Source organism: Lissotriton vulgaris, chromosome 7, assembly GCF_964263255.1.
Source record: "Lissotriton vulgaris chromosome 7, aLisVul1.2, whole genome shotgun sequence".
Taxonomy (NCBI): Eukaryota; Metazoa; Chordata; class Amphibia; order Caudata; family Salamandridae; genus Lissotriton; species Lissotriton vulgaris.
In genome coordinates, this window is record NC_141695.1 from 372,951,701 (window position 1) to 372,975,922 (window position 24,222).

Below are 24,222 nucleotides of genomic sequence, written 5' to 3' on the forward strand. Positions count from 1 at the left end.
TGAAACCACTCTCTGAACTCTCTCGCTACCGCCGTTACCTGTACCGCTGCTGATGCTGTCTCTGCCGCTGATCCCCCGGAACAGGTAGCCCAGTCTTCCACACGCCCTTCTGTGTGCCGCTTTCGCCTTCCCTGCTTTAGCCCAGACGCCGACGAGGCTCACGGTGTATTCCGGGACGTTTCCTCTTACCCCTGCCGAAGATACAACATTTCCAGCAGGCTCCGCCACCAACTCTTTTTGAAACAGGTAACCGACCATTGAACCAAATTGCTGAGGTTGCAAGGTTGCGAGGTTGCGAGGCTGAAGATACCGTGAAGTTAGGAGTTTTGCCCGTTGTACTGTTGGGGTTTATTCTCACTTTTGTTCCACTTGTGTTCCGCTTTCCGTATTTTCGTCTTCTTATGTCTTCTTATAGCATTTTTTTCCGCATTTCCTTCGTGCTTGTAGCTCCGCTTTTAGAAATGGTTACTTATTCCATGACTTTCGTGTATGCCGTCGATTACACCTCGTAATCTGTGTCCCAGGTCCTTTTTTGAGGAGCGCTCCGACCGAGCGTCTCACTCAGCCGCCATCTTCCCCCCTTTTTTATTCAGAGACAGGTTCTGTACATGCTATATTCCAACGAGAAACAGCTGACAAGTGTTTCGTCCACCAGGATTTTTCCAAGGCTAAATGTGTATTCGATCAGTACAATGCCGTCAACATCACCACATGATCAGGTAATAACTGGACGTCAGTACTCCAGACGGTCATCTGAACCGTCTCCGGAAGGAAGATACAAGAAGAATCCATGAACGATTCTTCTTGTATCTGGGATAAGAGGTAGAAGGTGGGGTTGTTGGGGGCTTGGTATTCACCTTGATTTGTTAGTAATAACCCCTCTGTGGGCCTTGTTTATATCCACGGCCGAACGTGCGCCCTTTAAAACGTCCAGCCCTGCCAAAAGCTAGGCAGGAGACCTTTTAGAGAGACCTCTGAGCCTTATCCATATTGCTAAAGGTTGCCACAAATTTAGAAAGCTCCTTCCGGAAAGGTTGACTAAACAGCAGGTCCTGTGCCACTGGGCCTGATTCCGAAGATGCGAGTTTGGTGAGCTTTGGATTGATCTTAAGTATGGACATATGCCTCTTGCTGGAAATGGTGCAGTTTACTTTGTCAAGTTGACAAATCGCTTGTTGAGCCCAACCCACCAACTCATCGGAGTCGATGGACATAGCTGACTAGCCCAGTTCCAGGATCTTTAATGGACTTTACATGTCAGCGGCTCATCCTGGCCTGAATGCCAGGCCCTATCGATCCCTTTTTTTTGTTGGATCCTTGGAGTATTCTTTTTTTTTTTAGATGCTAGATGCTAGATGAGGGTAGGATCAACCTGAACATAGCTGAGCTCATGCATTCTTTTCAAAGGCCTGTCGGAGATGTGACTGAACGTAATCCTCCAGTTCCTGTGGTGTGAGCCATGCAATAGATTTCCGATGGATAATCTCAGAAGGCTCAAAGGTAACTAACTCGACCTGAGGAATGAGATCAACGTGGCGGCGCGCTTTGCGTTTGCTAGGGCCATTCACATCTTCGTGGTCCGAGCCCTGGTCATAGGAATCACCAGCTTGAGGTGGATCGGGCGCCAAGATGGAGGATGAGTTGCTGTTGTCCTGACCTGAGAGTTGGCCAACCTTTCAAAGGCGTTGGGGACCTTTAGCAACCTTCCCACTGGTCTTGGAACGTAGGAAGGGGTAGGCAGCCAACCCTGCTACTCTGCATATCCACAGATGTGGCATTTCCGGGGCTCAATGGCCCCTACCATTGCTTTGTTGACTGAGTGCAGCACCCCAACATCTAAAGCGTCCACCAGGTCTTGCCTTAGAGTCCCGGCTGGGTCCTCATATTCCACTTTACGGAAGAGATCTGCACAGCAGATGCCGAGTTGTCCCGGGAGGGTACGTAAAGTGACCAAAGAGTAACAGAGGAACAAGCAAACCTACAATAAGGAGCAATCAGGGGGAGCATAAATCTAACCCAAAACAGGTAAAATAACAGTGTCAATGTAGAGTGGAGTGGAGGAGGAGTGCCTGCTATAAACTCTAGGCAGAGCCTATGTAAACTATTCCGGCCCTGTGCAATCAGCAAAGGCAACAGGACGTAAACTGGGAGCTACACACAAGGGTCGAGATAAAGAAAGAGGTTTAACGAGTCTTTGCTCATTCATCTTATGCCTTAGATCACAGTTAGCAAACAAAATGGCTGCCGCGCATGTGCGGTTCCGCCCAACGTGTAAAAGTAGTCACACGTCCTCGCTCCCTTCCACCGCTCCACTGAAAACAAGACGCAGGCGGCGAGCGCCCCGTCTGGAGGCAGAGCGCTCCCTAGGGTAATAAAACAAATAGTGACACACGAGCGGCGCGGCAGAACAGTGATGCCAAGATATTATGTAGGAATTGAACAACATTTAAAGAGCTCATGCAGCCCTACAAAACGTACAGTGAATTAACAACCATTAATAGTAACAATGGTACTTTGATAAAGGTAAAATGAGGGGCGCACTTAACTGGCTGTGAACCAGCTAAAAAAGAGTACGTTTGTGGGATGTTGAGGAATTATATAGGGCTGGGTCTCTTTGGTTTGTCAGATGATTGTATGGAGTCATGGGAAATGTAGTGTTTCAAAAAACTTTGGGTTTGGCTGCTGTTTTGAAGTAGTAAAAGAGAGAGAAGCATACTCGGAGCATCCAGTCCTGACATAGAATTCTATGAACATTCTAAAAGAAGCAAAATGTTTATCTTCCAGGACCTCTGGTTCTTTCAAGTGGGTGTTATTTTGATTTAGGTGCTTAGGAAAATATTTTCTTCTGAGCACTTGCTAGAAGGAAAAGTATTTACTGGATGTATCAGGATCCTGATCCCCAAACCTCTTTCATCAAGGGTGCTTGTAGATGATGTTGTAGCTTACTGTGAGAGCCGAACTCATGCTTCTTCTTTATTGTACCTGTTCTGAAGGATTTCGTCGGTGTTTAACCCCATTAGAAAGTCATTACTTCCAAGGCGCCTTAATAAATCTCTTTGCCAAATGTACCTTTTCATAAGGCATTGCTCAAACAGGTTTCTTATAAAGTTACGCTCCTAGTGTCTGTTTCCTCAGTCCTTAAATGTTGTGGAATTCAACCATACATAGAAATAAGGTTGATTTATTTATTTAATACCATGCATTTTTTTAATTTTATGTAAAAAAAAATTTTTTAACTTTCTTTTTGTTATTACAAAATATGAACAATCCCCCCCACAGCTGGCATCATATAAAACTGCTGCATACAGAACGACAACCTCATTAAGGCACTGTTGGGTTACAGGTATCACAGGGCGAGAATCGGCCATGAGGAATACAATAAAAAACATACATTACAATCAGGAGATAACGAAAATGGACATGAGGAAGCAGCCGATTGCCATTGACATTTCAGATCTAACAGTCCCAGTCACCCTCCCCCTCCCCATTGGCTCCCGATCCCTCGGGTGTGAACAGTTCCTCACTAGTCCTCTCAGAATCACTCAAGTTCAGACCGGCGGTACACATGACTCTCCAGGCCAGTAAGTCTTCCTGCAGTCTCTCATCCCTTCGCGCATGTTGCATATGAGTCTCCTCCGCCAGTGACCACTCCCGAACATCCCTTAGCCATGTGGGAATCTCTGGAGCCCTCCGCCCCATCCAGGTAATGGCCACCCTACGTCGCGCCAGGACCAACATAAGCTGCAAACGTTTGTAGGAGAGGTTCCTTTTCTTAGGCCTAGGAACCAGAGCCAGCAGACAGTGGAGCGGTGTCAAGTCTATCCTAAGGCCGATAGCAGCGGCTATACGTCCCACCACATCCGCCCCGAAACTCCTCACTAAGGTGCAATCCCAGGCCAAGTGCAAGAACCCCGCCCTTTCCGCCACGTATCTGTGACAGGTGTCCTCCCTATCAGGTGAAATGCGCTGCAACGAAACCGGGGTCAGGTAGGTGCGATGCATAAAATTAAAGTGTGTGAGCTTGAACCTTGCATTGCATGATACTTTACGTGTGAGGCTCCCTATACGCTTGCGCTGTCCTGCTTCCAGGGCCGCCCCCAGATCTGTCTCCCAAGCGCTCCAAGCGGGCTGGACCGGTGGAACTGAGTCCCGACGCATGGCAGAATAAAGCTAGGAAATCAATCTACGACCCCTACCATAGGAGAGAATGATGTTCAGTGTATGAGAAGTCTGAGGCGTCTCGGGGAATTGGGGCCATGTCTCCCTCACCACCTCCTGAATGCCACAGTAGTGTAAGTATTGTCCCCCTCCCAGCCCAAAGGCCTCCGCAGCCTCTTCGTAAGTGACAAACGAATCACCTGGGTAGAGGTCAGCCAAAGTTGTGCAGCCTCCAGACCTCCAGTCCCTAAAGGACATGTGCTCCTCCATGGCTACTATAGGTGCCAGGATCCAAACCTGCAACTCCCTATGAAAGGGGGCCCGTCTCAGCACCCGTTCCACAAACCTCTGCCATATTCCAGCTGTGTGGCGCACCACATACGGTAGGGTCGCATCCACTCCCCTCCCCTTCATCATTGCCACCTGTAGCATACGTTCAGTGGCCCTCCCAGCCAAGAGTTGCATCTCCCACCCATCCCCGAACCACCTCGCTGCCCGCAGCAGTTGCGTTGCGTAATAATATAAATCAAACCTCGGAGCTACCACACCACCTTCCTCCCAGCTCCGAACCAAAGTGTGTAGCGCAACCCGGCTACGACGTCCCGCCCAAAGCAGTGACGTTGGCAGCATATTGAGTGGGGGAATAGGACAGAGTGAATTCTGTAGGACATAATGCGTCCTGGGAAGCATCACCATCTTTGCGACAGCGAGCCGTCCCATAAGGGAGAGCGGCAAGGTATTCTAGAAGGTTACCGAGCGCTGTAGAGACGTAAGGATCCGATCAACGTTCCGAGCCAGCACCTGTGAATCTGACGGGGCCACCTGAATTCCAAGATACCGGAAGGCCTCCCGTTCCCAGCGCAGTCCAAGGTCCAGGAGGTCCAATACCGGTCCAACTCCGTAGCCCGCCAGGGGAAAGATCTAGGACTTACTGCGATTGATCCTCAGTCCCGAGGCTTCCCCGAAGCGGTTGAGGTGGTGCAACAATATGGGTCACAAATCACCTGGCGTCCTCAAATAGAATAGGGCATCATCCGTGTACAGAGAGACCACATTACACGTGTCCCCCACCCGGGATACCCCATTGCGCCATCTCCGCGCGGACACAGACCGCCAAAGGCTCAATCGCCAGGGCAAAGAGGAGCGGCGAGAGGGAACACCCCTGCCGCGTCCCCCGACCCAAACACCACTCCGACGAGCGCCCTGCCCCCAACCTCACTCTGCCACAGGGGGCCGCATACAGTAGGCGGACCCAACGACAAAAATTGGGACCCATGCCCACCATGCGGAGGACCTCCAGGAGGTACCCCCAATCAACAGTGTTGAACGCTTTGGCTATATCAATAGACACTATAACCAAGTGCTCCTCCCGATCGCGGACTTCATGCAGAATATGGTTCAACCGCCGCAAATTCATGGCAGTATTGCGTCCCGGGATAAACCCACACTGGTCCAAGTGTACCAAGTTTACCATATGCGGCGCCAACCGGGCCGCCAAAGGTTTTGTCAAAATCTTGACGTCCGTGTTAATCATGGTGAATGGTCTGTACGCCGCCGGGTCACATTTGTCTCCACCCGGCTTTAAAATCATGCAGATCTCGCCCTGGTTCATACTAGGCGGCAGGGCACCACTCTCAAAAGCCCCGAGACGCACTTGCAACAGGCTAGGGGCACTTGCAACAGGCTAGGGGCAACGGTATCAGTAAATGCCTGGTAAAATTCCGATGGAAAACCATCGCTCCCCGGTGATTTGGCCCTCGGGAGGCCGGCCATGGCAACTCGCACCTCCCCCAACGTCAACGCTGCATCCAAGTCCTCCACTGCGTCCCTCAACAGGGTCTGCAAGGGTAAATCCTGCAAGTACGGCAGGTATGAGTTTTCGGAGATTGCGGGTTCGGCCGCAAATACCATCCGGAAGTGTGACTGGAGGACCCGGAGGATGGCCTTCTCAGAGTGCACCACACGCCCCGCAGCGTCCGCAGTGCTACTATCCTCTCCGGGGCGAATTCCCGCCGCAGAATACAGGCCAACATCCGACCCGCCTTATCACCCTTTCTATGGAGCCGCTGCCTGAATTGGCCTAATGTGTATTTATCGAGCCGATCTAAGATGTTATGAACACAGGCTCGGGCCGCCCGTTCCTTCTCCTGCTGTGCCGCATCCGGGTATGGCAATGTTTGCTGCTGTAATAAATTGCCCTCAGCTTCCCGTAGCTTGCCGTAGCTTCACGGAGAAGCTGCCTCCTGACCCCATAGGTGAGGCCCATACACCCTCCATATACCCCTTATGACCGCCTTCAGGGCATCCCACTTGGTGGAATAGGTAAGAGACCCCTCCTGCCAGTTCAACTCTAAGTAGCTGTTGAGATTTCATGTAAATCTTACTAGTTTCCTTTTAACTTTCTTTCAAAACCCTTTCTCTGAAGAGAAGCGATATGCTTGTGTTATGGCCGTATCACCCTGGATTTAACCACAGCCAAGCAATCCGTTGCATTATAGACTCTTCCATTAATAATTTTATGCCTTTTCCTGAGAGACCAAATACTCTATTTAAACTGTCACCATACCTTACAGTCTTGATTAATATTCAAATGCAGACGCCCATGTCGGTCATTCTGCTTTGTCTCCTCTACGACTGATAGCTCCAGTTGTCTGTTTTCAGGTGATTTATTATTAAGACTTGTACTGTTATTGAGGATGAAGTTGTTGTGATGTTGAGTGTTTGACTGTTGATAAAGATTCCAGGTAGGAAAAAATAAGTACTAGGATTGCTAGTTCACCATTATATGAATGTTTAGCGAAATCCCTGCAGATTTAATGTGATGCCTCTTTTAGAGTGCTTAGTCTTGGCTGTCCATAAAAAATGAATATATATCATCTATTACATGGCAAAGTAGGAATTGCTGCTTACATTAACTGTGCAGCTTTACGTTTAAAGATCCACAAATCTGTTGCTTGTGTAGTTTCTATAATGTTTCCCTTTTCAAATGGATTTGAGGGATTATCATTCTGATTATGTTCCAAATTATTATTTTTTGGGTTTCCTTTGAAGAAGTTAAAACATTAATTACATTATAGTGATTTTATTTTGCTTGTTACAGGCTTGGTAATCGTGCACTTATTGTGGCAATTTAACTTTTGACTTTTATGACGGTTCTTGTGATTTAGTACAAAGACTACAAGTAACTTTTGCTTGCCCGTAAGACGCACCTTCATCTTTTGTCCACTTCTCAGATCACACCACTATTTATACTATTAAATAACATTTGCCACTTCAGTACTTCAGATCCGTGTAGCTGCCCCGCAGTAATCATTGCTGTTGCTTGCTGTGTATTGGTCTGCTCAGCTCCTCTATTTTTGTTTGTTTTTACAGTGGCTCAATGAAGAGAAAATTGTGCAGCGATTGATTGAAATGGTTCACCCTTCCAAGGATGACAACGTAAGCAATTGTGTTCATCATTACAATAGGAAATAATCTGAGAGACAGAGTTTTTCCGTTCAAGTCCTTGCTTGTTATCAAACCTAACAGCTGATAATTACCAAATTGTTCATGAAATACACTGACCTGGGCGATCTGGAAACCGAACTGTATTAAAAAGGGGTCCATTTGTTTGAATGACAGGTTTTCATTAACTCTTCTCAAAATAATATATACCATTCATTATTCTGAGAAAACATTAGAAGTTTTTTAGAGTGAAACAGGCACTTAGTTGCCAATTGTTCTTTCCCTGCTCTCACATCCACTTTAATGTGGGTTGATCTGAGTTGCAGTTGTTCCAGGCATGACATTTCCAAAGAAAAAAGTTTTGTTTGAATACATTAAAGAACCCTCAATTCCGGATCAGCCGCTGCCGTGTTGCCGCCTGCAACATTTTGATGAGGTCTATTTGAGATGTCATTTGAACTTGATATTAAAGGTGAAATTTGTGAGAACCTCGAGTATCCTAGGAAAAGGTGTGTCTTGAATGAACCTTTTAATTTTACTGAAGAACTGTGCCTATTATATCGATGTTTTGTAAATGCATGTATTTGAGTGTGTGTGCTGAAAAGTTTCCTTGCGTAGACTTCAAAACACCTCCACATTGGCGGTCTTGCAACCTTGCTAATGAAGACTTCTCTAATTCTTTTCTCAGCAACACTCCAACGCATCACAGTCACTGTGTGATATCATACGCCTCAGCCGTGAGCATTCGATTCAGATGCAGGAAAACCCAGAACCCGATCAACTTTTGAGCACACTTGAAAAGTGAGTACGAGCCAGGTGGAGAAATAACCTTAGCAGCATAAAATATTTTGTACAGTGTCCTCTAGCATTCTTGGCATATTTTCCAGTTATTGCCATATCTGAATGTTTTTCTGAACTTCACACCAAGGTTTTGTTTTGCTGTAAGGCCATCTGTTAGTGTGACATCATGCAGAGTATTAGCAATCTAGTGTACGTTTTTTGGCTAACCAGTCATTAGGCAATTTTTCTGCTTTCTGTGGTGTTATCAAGCATGACTGCTACTTGTTCTGCCCAACAGTTATCCTAATCAAGTAAAAGGATGCGACCTCCACAAGAAAAAAGTGTATTTCAATTGAATCTTTTTGTTTCTACATCATGAGATCATCCTAGTTATTCATAACCATCAGCCTTTTTACCCCGTGCCCAGCGGGATCCAAGACCACGTTTAAAAATATTAAGGAAACCGTTATTATCATCATTTGATAGGCAGATCAAGGGGACCCAGTTAAGACTTTCCGTCAATTGAGCCTTGGTCCATCCTCGTACTCAACAACTGTATTGACATGTATATTTATTTTGTTTGTGTGCAGGTGTGCATATGTGCCATGCTAGTGAAAATGAATGTGGTCAAATAAGGTGTTATTCACATTTATCATTTTTAACATATATCTTTAGTCATTTATTACAACAGCACGAAGGTCAAATCCTTTGTTTTTACGGTAGTGCGTTGTAGCTGACATTCCAAAATTCTAAATGCCTTACAGACTTAATTCTAGAATCAACTGACAGAATAACATGACTGTGGCATAACACTCTCTTAGTTACTTTGATTGTATTTCACTGCACAGATCTAACTCTTTGTTGTCCAGCAATGAATCTTTCATTATTAATATGTTTGAATTATTCCCTGTCGTCAAGTTGGGAATTCCCAGACATCCAAGCATGGCGACAAGACCAAGAGTCTCCAGGCCAAAAAGACTGTCGAACCGACAATTGCAGCGTATAAACCGCTATTAAGCAAAGCTCTCGAGTCGAAGACCAAACCCGACCCGAAACAGCAGATTGCATCGACGCCCAAGGCCGTACACGTTACGCACCGTGAGCTCGAGTCAACGCAAGGAGGCAAGCATGCTAGTGAGCCACCGAAGCAAATTGGGTCGAAGACTACGGCAAGCTCTAAGAAGGTCGGCTCGTCCACAGGTCACCCTCCACCAATTAAATACGGTCTGCCACCAACCGCTCGACCCAAACATATCGAGCCGCAAAAAAGCACTGACCCATCCAAAAGAGTGTCCGCGCCTTCAAAGTCCAATCCTGAAGGGCTTATGTTCCAAGAACCCTCGTATGACAACCAGTCGAAGCTCTTCATCGACTCGGAATCTGGCAGACTCACCATCCATAAACGGAAAAATGCACCAGAACATCCCTTAGAGGCATACAAACTCCCTCTTAAAAGGAAAAAAGACTCAACCACCTCACCAGTTCTCTTTGAACATGTTGAGAGTTATTCACAACAAGTTGCATATTCTCGAGCGCGCAGCGAGGAGGACGTGGGTGACGATTACGGTCAGATGGCCTTCACTTATCATACTGACACTGACCAAGAAGAACCTCAGCAATGAACTGATGCTGCAGACCCTGAGGATCCACAAGCTGCACCAGACATTCAGTCTTATAATGTCAAAACCTCGCCTACTGAAGACACGGCGGCGTATAACGCTTTAATAGAAAGGGCAGCCCTCAACCATGACGTGGGAATGCACGCAGAACCAGTGGAAGATTTCCTATTTGATACTTTCTCCACCTCGGAAAAATCAGCAAAAACATTGCCTATGCTGAAAGGAGTCCTCAAACATGCTACGAACATTTTCAAAGAGCCCACAAGGGCAAGGGTTATAAACCCAACGATTGGAAAAAAAATATAGACCTGTGCCTGTGGACCCTACCTACATCAAGGGCCAGCTCCCATTAGACTCCCTCGTAGTGGCCAATGCTGGCAAGAGGGCAAACTCGCAAAGTAGTGGTGATGCTCCTCCTCCGGACAAAGAATCAAAGATCTTGGAGGCTTCAGGAAAATAAGTGGCAACTCAGGCTGCTAATATGTGGAGGATTTCAAATACACAGGCCCTATTGGCTAGATACGATAGGGCTCACTACGACACATTAGAACAGCTGTTGCAACACCTGCCTGATGTTTCCAAAGAGGGTGCAGAAATGATCATACAGGAGGGAAAGTTAATTTCTAATGCATCCATCAAATGTGCACTGGATGCTGCAGACACGGCAGCTAGGGCCATTAAGACTAGTGTAATGTTGAGACGTCACGCCTGGCTCCGCATCTCTGGGTTTAAACCAGAGATTCAAACAACTTTGCTCAACCAGCCAGTTAACCCTGACTTTCTTTTTGGTCCCGATGTAGACACAACCCTTGAAAAAATTAAAAAAGACACAGACGGAAAATCCATGGGGGCTCTGCAGTCACAGCAGTTTCGGGGCAGTTCCTTTCGTCGCTCCGGTAATAGAGGAGCCTCTAGAGGAAAAGCTTTACAGCAAGCCCAGTACAACAAGGGGAGCACGCAAACCACCTATACAAAAAATAACATGGGTGGATATCGTGGGAACAGCACCAAAGGCAGAGGACGTGGAAATAACAATGCCAGATCCTCCGCTTCCAACAAACAGTGACGCCTTCTCACTGCCCCCCGACCATTTAACACCAGTCGGGGGGAGACTCCTGCAGTTCCTGCCGGTCTGGGAAGGCATTACCACAGACAGGTGGGTGAGACAACTTATCCAATACGGCTATTGTCTAGAACTAACCTCCACTCCCCCCCAACCTACCCCCAAGGCACCGTCCTATGTCCGCAGATCACATGCACTTATTGCAGCAAGAAGTGCTCTCCATGCTGCAAAAAGGGGCAATAGAACTCGTGCCTGTAAAAGAACAAGGTACAGGGGTCTACTCTCTGTACTTCTTAATCCCAAAAAAGGACGGTTCCCTGCGGCCCATTCTAGACCTCAGACCCCTCAACCAATACATACTGTCAGAACACTTTCATATGTTAACCTTACAGCAGGTCCTACCATTGCTCAGTCAGGGCGACTTCCTGGCAACCCTGGACCTCAAGGATGCATATTTCCATATTCTCATTCACCCAAGTCACAGGAAATATCTCAGATTCACCATCAACAATCAAAATTACCAATTCAAGGTCCTGCCTTTCGGGGTCACCACTGCCCCCAGGGTGTTCACCAAGTGCTTAGCAACTGTGGCTGCGCACCTTCGGAGACAGCACATCCATGTCTATCCCTACCTGGACGACTGGCTTGTTCAAGCAAAGTCAGCCCAGCAGTGTGCCAGCCACATGTCACGCACAATACACCTCCTACACAGTCTAGGATTCTCCCTAAACTACCAAAAGTCGCACCTTCAGCCCGCTCATGTGCAACAGTACCTAGGGGCAACAATAAACACTCTAACGGCAACAGCGCAGCCAAACTCTGCCAGAGTCAACAGCATGCAGCTGCTAATTCAGAAATTCAGGCCCCAACAATCGCTCCCAGCGCAAGTATTCATGCAGCTGATCGGTGTAGGAAGGTGGATGTCTGACTATGGTTGCCCCCAACTTTTTGCCTGGTGTTTTGCTGGTTTTTCGACTTAGTTGACCTGGGGCCCTGCTATTCAGGACCCCAGACCTACTGCTCTCTCTGTAAAATTGACACACATGTACCTTAGGTGCATTTACCAATTGGTACTGGGCCACCTTATCAGTCCCTGTACAGCATACCTTAGGGATCCAGGGCATAGGTGTACCCAGGGCCTACCAGGGGCTGCAGCATGTATTATGCCACCCCTGTCTGGCCACCCAAATCTGACACAACTGGCTGCACGACAGCTGGGGCAAGGTGGTGTAAACACCCTTTGCTTTAGATATAGTATTCCTGTATCTAACCTTAAAATGGACACATATATTCCTATCAGTCACTCCTATGTCAGGCCTTATCAATCCTGAAGGCAGAGTGCTTGGAATTGTGTGAGATGGTGCTCTGGCATGAGCTGAGCCCATTTGCAGCTTGCGGAACCAAGTCCTAATAGCTGTTCCATGATAACGTGTACCATATACTCTTAAGTGCATTATAATCCTCGCGGTTATTTGCTAACTTTGGTATCACATTATCAAAACATGTCGAGTAAGGTGTCATACGAATTGGAATACTAACCCCTCGCCAATTCTGGCGACGGGGTTAGCATTCCACCCTTCTAGAGGGACACAACATGTATGTAACTGTGAACCCCGGTTAAAGTTAACTCGAGCCTCAGCATCACAAAATGGATGCTGCCACCACAGACACAAGTCTGACCTCCTGCTGCTGGGTGTCCTTCCAGCGAGAAGGGCTTGGACAAAGGGTTTCCTGTCAGGGGCGGTGCTAGCCCCATCCCAGGCAGGATTTTGTGTATCCCAGGTAGGCAGGGCTGAGAGGAAGGTGACTGCAAGTGGCACCCCGGTGCTCACTGTGCATATGCCGGCTCAAACCAGTTCCAGGGGCACCCCAGCCCCTGAGCTGGGGAGAGACCGGACAAAGGAGAGGGGTGTAACCACCCCCCTCCTGGTCCCGCCCATGGGCAGGACCTAGTCGCGTGCCAGCCCCTTTTCTTAGGATAAAGGTAGGAGCGGGCCCCCTTCCCAAACTAGATAATCTTGAACTACTTTCCACGAAAGGAACTCTTGACATTCTCTGAAGACTCTCCCTTGTGACTAAGGAGTAGCCACCCTGCACCCGCAGGCACCACCTAAGCATTTGCGGTTTGCTGCACATCCATCCTCCGGATCAAGACTGACCAGCTCGACGAGACCCGGATTCCCTGCCATCTTTGACCTCTACCTGCATCATCAGCCCAGCTGAGATTCGTGGGTGTGACGAGACCTGAGGGACCGGCCATCTTCAAAACCTGCACGACGCTTAACCAGCACGACCGCCGAGGGATCCTCGAGTGAGTGCACTGGGGTTTGAGAAGCCCCAACCCAGAGCAGCTCCAGCACCGAAGTCCAGCCCCCCAGCATCCACGAGATCTGCGTGGGGCCCTTCTGCTCCTTTGCTGCTTGCCACGTTGTCCGGTCACTTGCCCGTTGGCCAGTGGCCCTCCGGACGACGTACCACGACGTTTTCACCGCTGGTCTGGTTGCTCCAGACTGGCCCATGCTCCCTTCCAAAAGAGGAGCACCCCGGACCCTCCTGGTCCACTCCAGACGCCATTTTGACTCCACCGCGTGGGATTGCCTTTGCCAAGGCTTGTTGCTCCAATCCTGGTTCCAGCTTTGCCGACAGCAGACACCATCGTGGGACAGCTCGCACCTCCAGCCTGGTCGCCGACAACGCCTCCTGGTCGTGTGGCTGCAGAGTCCAGGGTCGCCCACTCACCTGATCGCGGTGACCTCATCCGGTGCCATCCTGGAGCCCACACAATCACTGGCTAGGGATTAAGAACTGAGTCCCCTCTGCTTTCAGGTCTTCTCCATCACCGATCCAGCTTTGGATCACACCGAACATCTTCACTGGTCGCCTGCCAGCAACATCTTCTTTCAGGCTCCATAGACTACAACGAGGATTCCGGACGTCATTTGAACCCTATGCAGCCGCAGCCCCTGGGCTAGGTAACCCGAGCATTTCGGTGCTCCAACGCAGGCTCACTATCCAAGTGTCCGGATCCTTTTTCGTTTTTAGTCTACCTAGTCGGATTCGTCCGGAAACAGTAACTTTAGAATTACTAGCATCCATAGACTTTGTCCCGCATCCCGCGTAAGAGTTCACACTCTGCATCGAGTTCCCTAGGCCTCCTGCTCCTAACCTTAGGGTTCAGTAAGGTAGTCCTAGCGGTCCTGAAGCCTCTGGATCATGTTACTCACCTGCTAGTGTTTCGCATTCCACTTTTATAGTATATGGTTTTTCGTGCCCCTCGGGCATTTGTGTAAATTGTGCAACTTGTAGTATTTTCGTAAGAGTTTTGTATTGTGCTTAGCTCCCTGACTCCTAAAGAGTTCAGGGTAGACTTGTTATTAATAAATATACTTTATTTTTATAACAACTTGTCTGGTGTCCTTTCACTTGGTGTTCAAGGGGTATATGTGATGGTAAAACAGCTGGCTTAACACGCCCTCTAGAGTTTAGCCTAAAGACTGCTTTTGTCCACGCTACTAGGATAGCTGGTCTATAAGGTTGACTTGCAAACAATCATCAATAAGGGTCGTTTGGTATGATACACAGTGATCACTAGAATAGTGAGCACTATATATCAGGCCAACTTATCACAATCGGTATGATAGCCTCCTGCATATTCATAGTCCCGCACGCGAGGCTACACATGCGTCCCCTTCAAGAATGCTTAGCACGACAGTGGAACCAGGCTCATGGGCATCTAAAATACCTAGTGTTGGTGACCGGTCGTGCATACAACTCTCTGCATTGGTGGAACATACAAAACCTGTGCAGGGGACGACCGTTCCAAGAGCCTGTCCCACAAGTAGTGCTGACGACGGACGCATCTCTCCAGGGCTGGGGAGCGCATGTCCTCCATTATACTGTGCAAGGACTATGGACGACACAGCAGCAAAAGATGCATATCAATCTTTTGGAGCTGATGGCAATCTTCATGGCGATGAAAGCGTTCAAATTGCACCTGTGCAACAAAGTCGTGTTGATCCGGACAGACAACATGACTGCCATGTATTACATCCAGAAGCAGGGAGGCCCACACTCTCCGCAACTATCTCATCTAGCCCAGAGCATGTGGAAGTGGGCCATCCAGAGGAACATCTTCCTCATGGTGGAAAATCTCCCAGGCAAGGACAACCAGATGGCGGACCTGCTCAGCAGGCACAGTCATCAAATGCACGAGTGGGAGATTCACCCCTCAGTGCTCCAACCATATTTCGAGCAGTGGGGTCATCCAGAGATAGAACTCTTCGCCACAAAGGAAAACGCAAAATGCCAAAACTTCGCCGCCAGGTTCCCACACCCGCAGTCTTAGGGCAATGCGATGTGGATGAACTGGTCAGGCAAATTTGCGTACGCTTTTCCCCCAGCTCCGCTCATACCGCTAGTGGCGCGCAAACTGCGGCAGCCCTCCCTGACGCTCATCCTAGTTGCTCCAACGTGGGCTCGACAGGCTTGGTACACCACGTTCCTGGAACTTTCAGTGGTGCCTCACCCACGGCTACGCCTCACACCCAGTCTCCTCACTCAGAGCCATGGAGACATACAGCATCCAGATCCGCAACAGTTGAGCCTTGCGATATGGCTCCTGAGGTCATAGTTTGGCTACCTCAACTTGCCCCCTGACTGTATGAACATCATCAAAGAGGCAAGGCGGCCTACAACTAGGGCGTGCTGTGCAGCCAAATGGAAACGATTTGTCATCTACTGTTCCAATAATGACATTAATCCGCTAGATGCGTCCACGCAAAACATCATATGTTACTTGCTGCATCTATATCGATGCAATCTGGCGTATAGTTCCATACAGATGCCTGGCTTTCACCTTGGGGATGCCCTGTAGGGGCTATCTCACAGGGAAAAGCCAGGACGGGTTCCCAAGGCAAGCGCTTAGAGACCCCTGGGTAATAAGCGCTATATAAATCCAACATACAATACAATACAATACAATACAATAAGGATACATTTGGCCGCTATGGCGCTTATCTTCGAAACAGGCAGCATCTTTCCCTTTTCAAAGTGCCGGCCATTAAAGCCTTCTTAGAAGGACTCAAAAGAGTGATCCCTCCCAGACACCCTCCTTCACCTGTCTGGAATCTAAACATCGTTCTCACCAGGCTCATGGGGCCACCCTTTGAGCCTCTTCATTCTTGTGAGATACAGTTTCTTACATGGAAAGTGGCTTTTCTGAGCCATCACATCGCTACGCAGAGTTAGTGAGCTTCAAGCGCTAACAATTCAAGAGCCCTTCCTACAAATTCATGCTAATAGGGTAGTGCTGCGCACCAACCCCAAATTCATGCCTAAGGTTGGTCTCGCAGTTCCACATTAATCAAACCATAGAACTGCCAGTTTTCTTTCCAAACCCAGATTCAGTGGCAAACCGGGCACTGCACACCTTAGATGTTAAAAGAGCTCTCCGGTATTACATCGACAGGACAAAAGACTTTAGGAAGACTAAACAACTGTTTGTTGCCTTCTCGCCACAACACAAAGGCAACCCTATTTCCAGATCAGGTATAGCCAGATGGATTTTTAAGTGCATACAAATCTGTTATCAAAAGGCTAAACGCACTTGAACAGTTCCCCCAAGAGCGCATTCCACACGCAAGCTAGGGGCATCAATGGCTTTCCTAGGTAACATTCCTCTAGAGGATATATGTAGAGCAGCCACATGGTCCACCATACATACAATTACCAAACACTACTGCGTAGATGTACACTCCAAACAGCAAGCCGCTGTAGGACAGGCTGTTCTCAGAACTCTCTTTCAGACTGCTGCAGCTAGCAATGGCAGCCGCCGCTAAGGAGGTAACTGCTATTTGTTCTATGCACAGATATGAATTCAGCATGTAGGGCTGCTGACCTTCATATCGCCCGCCCTCCTCCCCGGTGCCTGTCGCAGCTGTAGCACTCAGAATCATTTTCAGGCATGGTCATCACTTTCAGTATTACACTCCATCTCTGCCACAATGGCGAAAAACAATCTGGGGATGGAGAGGATGCCCATGCGCACTGTAGTCCAGGGGAGGAGCCACCTATCTCGTGATACTTCGAAGACTCTTCCAGGACAACAATGTGCAATCATCCGGACCCAACACTAGGCGGCGATCTATGCACAGATATGAATGTCAGCAGCCCTACATGCCAAGAACAGATGCATACTGGTAAGTAGCATATTCCACTTTAGCAGTGTGTTCCCACCACCAAGATACAAGGAGCCATGTCACAATTCAAGTGGTCTGCGGCTTATGGCCCCTAACAGACGTTTCAGAACTATGTGTAGAAGGGAGGTTAGGGGTACCAGCCCCACAGCCTCCTCATTGAAAAATCAGCTGGCTTGCATACGCTCCTATGGTCTGTTACTTGAGTTACCAACCCCCTACTTTGCTGGAGTCTCAAGGAATCTAAAACACATATGAGCCCCGTTAAAAACTGCAAGTCTTTTGACCAGGACTGCAGTGTCGTAAAAGCATTTCAGCCATGCTCATATGTGCTGGTAAAGAGCAGTACCACTTTAAATGTTCTAGACGGTACCCAACAGCTTCTACCAATATCAGTCCATCCGAGCTGTTTCTAAATGTACTGTTTCTAGAAAGTGGGATAGGGGGCGGGGTCTGAGGCGGGCATGGTATAGCAGGACTCTTGCTTTGAAAGATTGACAGTACAGGTGCCCCTGAGCTGATCACTATATATTACCAAACGTTGGCAAAGCCAGTAGTTTCTGTAGGTGTGCAGTGTAAAGGGTTTCTCATGCTACGTTAACACATACACAGAAGAGTTGCATCACTGGCAGTAGCAGGGAAAGCATCCTCTAGGCCCAGAGAGAAGAGGATCTGTTCCTTTATCACTCCCTCTCTGTATGCCTTAAAGGAGCGGGCATCTTCTATACCTATGCATACGTTGAAACCTACAGAATGGTATTGTTCACTCTGCTTCTCATTTCCTTTAGAACCATTTCCGACCCCCCCTGTTAAACGATTTACAAAAAGGGGGTGGTGATGAACAGAGTGTCTGAGTTAAACAGACCACTCTTACCCAGTCCAAAGATCAGGGCTTGATCCATCACCGTTATTTATCTCACTGCCCCATCCCAGCTCAGAACCTGGCTATATGCAAATCAGTCTGTCCCTGGCCCAGTGCATCATGGGAACAGGGCAGACTAAACTACCAAGCCAATTCTTCACCAGAAAGGAGACAAGCTACCGGGGACCGGTTTCTGGCATTTCAGCCTTCATCGGCCCGGCTTGCTTGAATCCTGATGGAGCAGTGAGAAAGGGACTCATGTCTGAGTATACCCTGCCACACCTATAGTGGCCAAAAATGATTTACAAAAAGGGGGTGGTGATGAACAGAGTGTCTGAGTTAAACAGACCACTCTTACCCAGTCCAAAGATCAGGGCTTGATCCATCACCGTTATTTATCTCACTGCCCCATCCCAGCTCAGAACCTGGCTATATGCAAATCAGTCTGTCCCTGGCCCAGTGCATCATGGGAACAGGGCAGACTAAACTACCAAGCCAATTCTTCACCAGAAAGGAGACAAGCTACCGGGGACCGGTTTCTGGCATTTCAGCCTTCTTCGGCCCGGCTTGCTTGAATCCTGATGGAGCAGTGAGAAAGGGACTGTCCCTCACCACCCCTTGTTGTAAATATTTTTGTCCACCCTGGGCGTGGAAGGGTATACTCAGATGTGAGTCCCTTGCTCGTTGCACCATCAGGATTCAAGCAGGCCGGGCCGAAGAGGCTGAAATGCCAGAAGCCGGTCCCCGGTAGCTTGTTTCCTTCCCAGTGTAAGAATTGGCTTTTGTAGTTTGGTTTGCCCTGTTCCCATCATGCACTGGGACAGGAACAGACTAATTTGCATACAGCCAGGTTCTGAAACTGGGATGGTGCAGTGAGCTAAAAAACGGTGTTGGATCTAGCCCTGATCTCTTGACTGGGTGAGAGTATTCTGTTTAATTCAGAGACTCTGTCCCTCACCACCCCTTGTTGTAAATATTTTTGTCCACCCTGGGCGTGGAAGGGTATACTCAGATGTGAGTCCCTTGCTCGTTGCACCATCAGGATTCAAGCAGGCCGGGCCGAAGAGGCTGAAATGCCAGAAGCCGGTCCCCGGTAGCTTGTTTCCTTCCCAGTGTAAGAATTGGCTTTTGTAGTTTGGTTTGCCCTGTTCCCATCATGCACTGGGACAGGAACAGACTAATTTGCATACAGCCAGGTTCTGAAACTGGGATGGTGCAGTGAGCTAAAAAACGGTGTTGGATCTAGCCCTGATCTCTTGACTGGGTGAGAGTATTCTGTTTAATTCAGAGACTCTGTCCCTCACCACCCCTTGTTGTAAATATTTTTGTCCACCCTGGGCGTGGAAGGGTATACTCAGATGTGAGTCCCTTGCTCGTTGCACCATCAGGATTCAAGCAGGCCGGGCCGAAGAGGCTGAAATGCCAGAAGCCGGTCCCCGGTAGCTTGTTTCCTTCCCAGTGTAAGAATTGGCTTTTGTAGTTTGGTTTGCCCTGTTCCCATCATGCACTGGGACAGGAACAGACTAATTTGCATACAGCCAGGTTCTGAAACTGGGATGGTGCAGTGAGCTAAAAAACGGTGTTGGATCTAGCCCTGATCTCTTGACTGGGTGAGAGTATTCTGTTTAATTCAGAGACTCTGTCCCTCACCACCCCTTGTTGTAAATATTTTTGTCCCCCCTGTTAAAGGCACACTACTCTGTGCCTGGGGTCGCATTACATATTAGCGCCACCTCATAGTTTGCCAGTGAATTACCACTTTCGCTTTCTTCTCTTTATTAGGTGGAGCCTGAGAAGCGCATGTGCTGCTCTTTGAGGCATGCGGTATTCAGGTAGGGACTTAAAGCTCCGCCCACTCTCTGCCCATATTTTTCATTGGCTTGTGTTATTGTCCACTGTAAACGGTGGCTGTTCATTAGTCAATGCGTTTAATAGTCCCTCCTTAGTACCGCCTTGTCTCATTTTGTAACCTCCCATGGCGACACCTACATCTGAAAGAAACTGATTAGTATTAGATTCCTTACCTTAGAATATCCCCAGGCGTCAGACTGGATCCGGAAAATTTTGCATAGCAGTACCGCTGCGCGTCGGTAGGCGTCGTCTGCGGCTCCGCGTCTGTCGTTGGCGCCGGGATGACGTCGTCGGAGTACTTGGACGCCACCCTCGCGCGCTGACGTCAGTTCTTCTTTTTTCCGCGCCAGCAAGCGCAGGTCCATAGAAAGTGGTACCTTTTAGTCAAGCAAGGGCTGGGGGTCGCTCGTTTGGTTTCATGGCAGCCAAACTCTGGAATTCCCTTCCAGTTAGCATTCGAGCAATCCTCAATCTTCTGACATTTCGGAAATCGCTAAAAACATGGTTGTTCCCCACTCTGTAATATTTCGTGCTTGTAAGTCTTTTTGCTGGTTTCTGGTTGCGCTGGGACGCCTCGTCGCTGAGGCAGCCATGCGCATTATAAATCCTGTAAAAATAAATAAATAAATACTTTTTGACTAAGCTTTTTCGATCCTTTTTGGATCCGTTTCGAGTCGTACGACTCCATCGGTGCCGGTAGGGATGCCCGGGTTTAAGCCATGTGCCAACTGCAACCGACTGATGTCGGTTACCGACCCCCATCACCGGTGCCTACTTTGCCTGGGGCCCGACCACGATGACAAGTCGTGCCTCAACTGTTGGGTCTTGATGTCCAAGGCTTGGCGGGAGCGGTCCCGTAAGCGCCTCGAGCTCCGGCAGTGGGCCAGTGCCGTTCGAGGTCCTAGTCCGGAAGGAGGTCGAGGGTCCGGTCGCGGGCCGGAGTCCTCACAGCTCGGCGAGTCCACACCACTCGTCGTGGCCTGCTCCATAACCGCCGGTCCCTGGGCAGCACGCGACACCAGAGGACATCGAAGCCTTCCTTGTGGCCATGAGGTCGCTCTCTCCTCCGTCGGGTTCTGCGGCGCCTTCGGGCCAAGCGGCCCTGACTGGGAGCCCAAGCAGGCTGGGTGCTTCGGCCCCGGTGACTTCGGTCCCGGCGCCGCAAGGCCCCGCTGGATCCGGTTCCGGGTCGCCACTGGTCGACCTTACGACCCCGCCGGCGTCGCCCCCTAGGGTGTCATCCCTGGCGTCGTCCCCACACAACTCTGTCCCTGGTCCACCCCTCGGTCCGGATCCAGCGTCGGAGCAGCGTCGCTCGATGCCGCATTCGGCGCCAGCCGAAGAGGAATTCTTTGATTATCTAGGTCCATGGACGACGAGGTAAACTGGGGAGGGTCTGAGGACCCCCTGGCACGTGAGTGCGAGTCATTTCAGGACTGGACACAGGAACTAGGGGAAGCCAGTGGCCTGGATACCTTCCCAGACACTGGTTTTGTCTCCCTCCTACCGTGGCTACGGAGGAGGGGGCTGCCTATAGTGTGGTGCTGATGAGGGCAGTCAAGGCTTGGCTCTTGAGCTTCCCGTCGCAATGGTGAGGTCTAACATCCTCATGGATGTCCTTAAACTGTAGGTAAGCTCCCCAGAGCCTCTACTGTCGTTTAATGAGGCTCTAACGGACCTCTTGTTAGGCACTTGGTCCAGGCCCACTACAGGTCCCTTTGTAGATAGGAACGTCGCTAGGCGCCACCGCCCTGCCCCGGGCGACCCTAGTTTCTTGTCCACCCACCCCACTCCTGGTTATCCAGGCCTCTACTTCCCAATCCGCATTCCCGACTGCACCACAGGTTCGGGAATCCAAGAGGTATGAACAATTCGGCAAGAAGATGTTCTCCTCCCTTAGTTTGGGGTTGCGGTCGGTCAACACCGCGTGCCTCTTGGGCCGTTACACCCACTCCCTGTGGGATACGGTTGCAACCGTGCTGCTTGAGTGCCCTGAGGGAGCCCGGGCCAAACTCGCTCAAGCCCTCGCTGATGGGAGAGACGCAGCGCGGTATTCAATAAGATGTGGACTGGATACCACGGACTCGCTAGGAAGAGCGATTTCCACGCCTGGCTGAGGTCCGCCAACTTTTCAGCCGATGTCCAGAACACCCGTATGGACATGCAGTTCGATGGCAGCCACCTCTTTGTTGGCAAGGCAGATAGTGCGCTGGAACGCTTTAAGGACTCCAAGGCTACGGACAAGTCCTTGGGCCTGTCGGCCCCGCGCCAGCAATCTTCTGCCCAGCGCTCCTTTCGTGGGCACGGAGGGGGTGTCCCCACACGTCCTGCCAGCCACGGGCCGCAGACTAACATTCCGCGCGGTGGCGGCCGTGGTTACCGTCACGGCTGTAACAGGGGACAACTGCGCAGCCAGTCCACATCTACCCCCGCAGGATCCGCCTCAAAGCCTTCCTAGTCCGATCTTTCAGGCCCATTTGACGCTAGTGGGGGGCAGGGTTCGCCATCACCTCCTCCACTGGCGCACCATCACATCGGACAGGTGGGTGCTGCAAATCGTCTGAAGGGGCTACTCCCTCCCCTTCGAGGCGACCCCTCCAGCCATGCCACCGCAGTACCACCTTGTGTCGGGGGATCACTTGCAACTTATGCAAGAGAAAGTTTCGGCCCTCTTGGCCAAGGTGGCCATCGAGCGTGTTCCTGGGCCAGAAGTAGGGTGTGTTTGTTAGTCCCACTACTTTTTGGTTCCCACGAAGGGCAAAGGGGCCTACGCCCTATCTTGGACCTACGGAACGTCAACGGCCTCTTCCGGAAGGAGAAGTTCAAGATGCTGACTTTGGCGGAGGTTTTAGCTGCCCTGGACCCAGAAGACTGGATGGTAGCGTTGGATTAGCAGGACGTATATTTTCATATCCCCGTCCTGCCGGCCCACCGGCGCTACCTGCGGTTCACGGTAGGCCACAAGCACTTTCAGTTTACCGTGCTCTCCTCGACTTTACCAGCGCCCCACGGGTGTTCACGAAAGTGATGGTGGTGGTCGCTGCTCATCTGCGCAGGTTAGGGGTCTCTGCAGTATTAGCGTGTCTTTCATAGATTCACATGCTTGAATATCCCCCGTCGTCGGAGTGGGAGTCCCACGGTAAATAAAATAGCAATAATATACTAATATATATATATATATATATATATATATATAACAACCTAAAACGTGAAATATGTAATAGAAAAAAGGCATAACAAGCCTACACATATTTCTACATAGGAATGCATGGAAAAGGAAAAAACCATTTGCAGTCTATCATGGTCATTATGTTGGTCCAAACCACAGCCAATCAGGCGCCAGCAACCCTCTAGAACCTTCTCCTCAGAGCTCAGCACCTCAGATTTTCTACCGCACGTCGTGTGAAGGTAGTCTCCCTGAGCTCTGCTCAGTTTTCTTCAATTTTCTTCAAACTTTCTTAAATTTTTTTCTTCTTAATATCAGTTTTGTAATGTCTGTCTTCTTACATGAAGCCTTCCTTCAGACCCTGTGTCACTTGTGGGAAGCTGAGACCTTTTCCTGTGAACCCTCATGAAGAGTATATGGACAACACTTTGCTCGTCCTGGGGTAACTACAGAAACAAGTTTGTTCAGTTCCTATCATAGACTGTATTTAGCAAGAAGGTGTTAGACTCATACAGAGGCCGAACTCTGTGCCGGCGGTTTGTTTTCCACGCCTTGGCAAGGAATGTGAAGCTCCCCACTATTCAGCCTACCCTGACTCAAGTCATTACTCAGGCGGCACAGCGATTATCTTGCAAGCCAGTTGGGCAGGTATGCCCCCAGATGTGCTCTGATATATTGGCGCCAGTAGAACTTATTCCAGAATCCTCCAAGCCTCACTCTTTGAAGATCCTGTAGGAGGGAGAGAGAGAGAGAGAGAGAAGTGCATCAGAAATGATACACTGTGAAGCGGACATTGCGTGTGCAGGTTTTTCCACAGCTCGCTGTAGAACAGTCTGGCAAAGACAATTTTGCTTCAATGCTACGTCTTTCGCAGGGAGTTTCAGACTTCAATACTTCTCTTGTTCTATTGATTGAGGATCCCTTCTGGCCAGCGTGTTGATGAGGCACAGCAGACCATCTTAAAGGACACAGATACTGCCCGCACCTTCGGGATATAGAATCGCAGCCTTTTCGTGGTGCCGAGAATGTAGTTCCACGTCCTTTGTTTCAAGGGAGTTCCATCCCGTATTGGCTCCTGCAATCAG

At 49.4% G+C, this 24,222-nt stretch overlaps 1 protein-coding gene across 4 annotated transcripts in view; it reads left to right on the plus strand.

Annotated features, from left to right (window-relative positions):
- Nucleotides 1-24,222, plus strand: part of PPP6R1 (protein phosphatase 6 regulatory subunit 1) — a 1,178,344-nt gene that overhangs the window by 219,762 nt on the left and 934,360 nt on the right. For all 4 annotated transcript variants that reach the window (XM_086930305.1, XM_086930304.1, XM_086930307.1 and 1 more), the window contains exons 5-6: nt 7,531-7,596; nt 8,291-8,403. In XM_086930305.1, the coding sequence (XP_086786431.1) occupies nt 7,531-7,596; nt 8,291-8,403 (179 nt within the window). The remainder of the gene's footprint in view (nt 1-7,530; nt 7,597-8,290; nt 8,404-24,222) is intronic.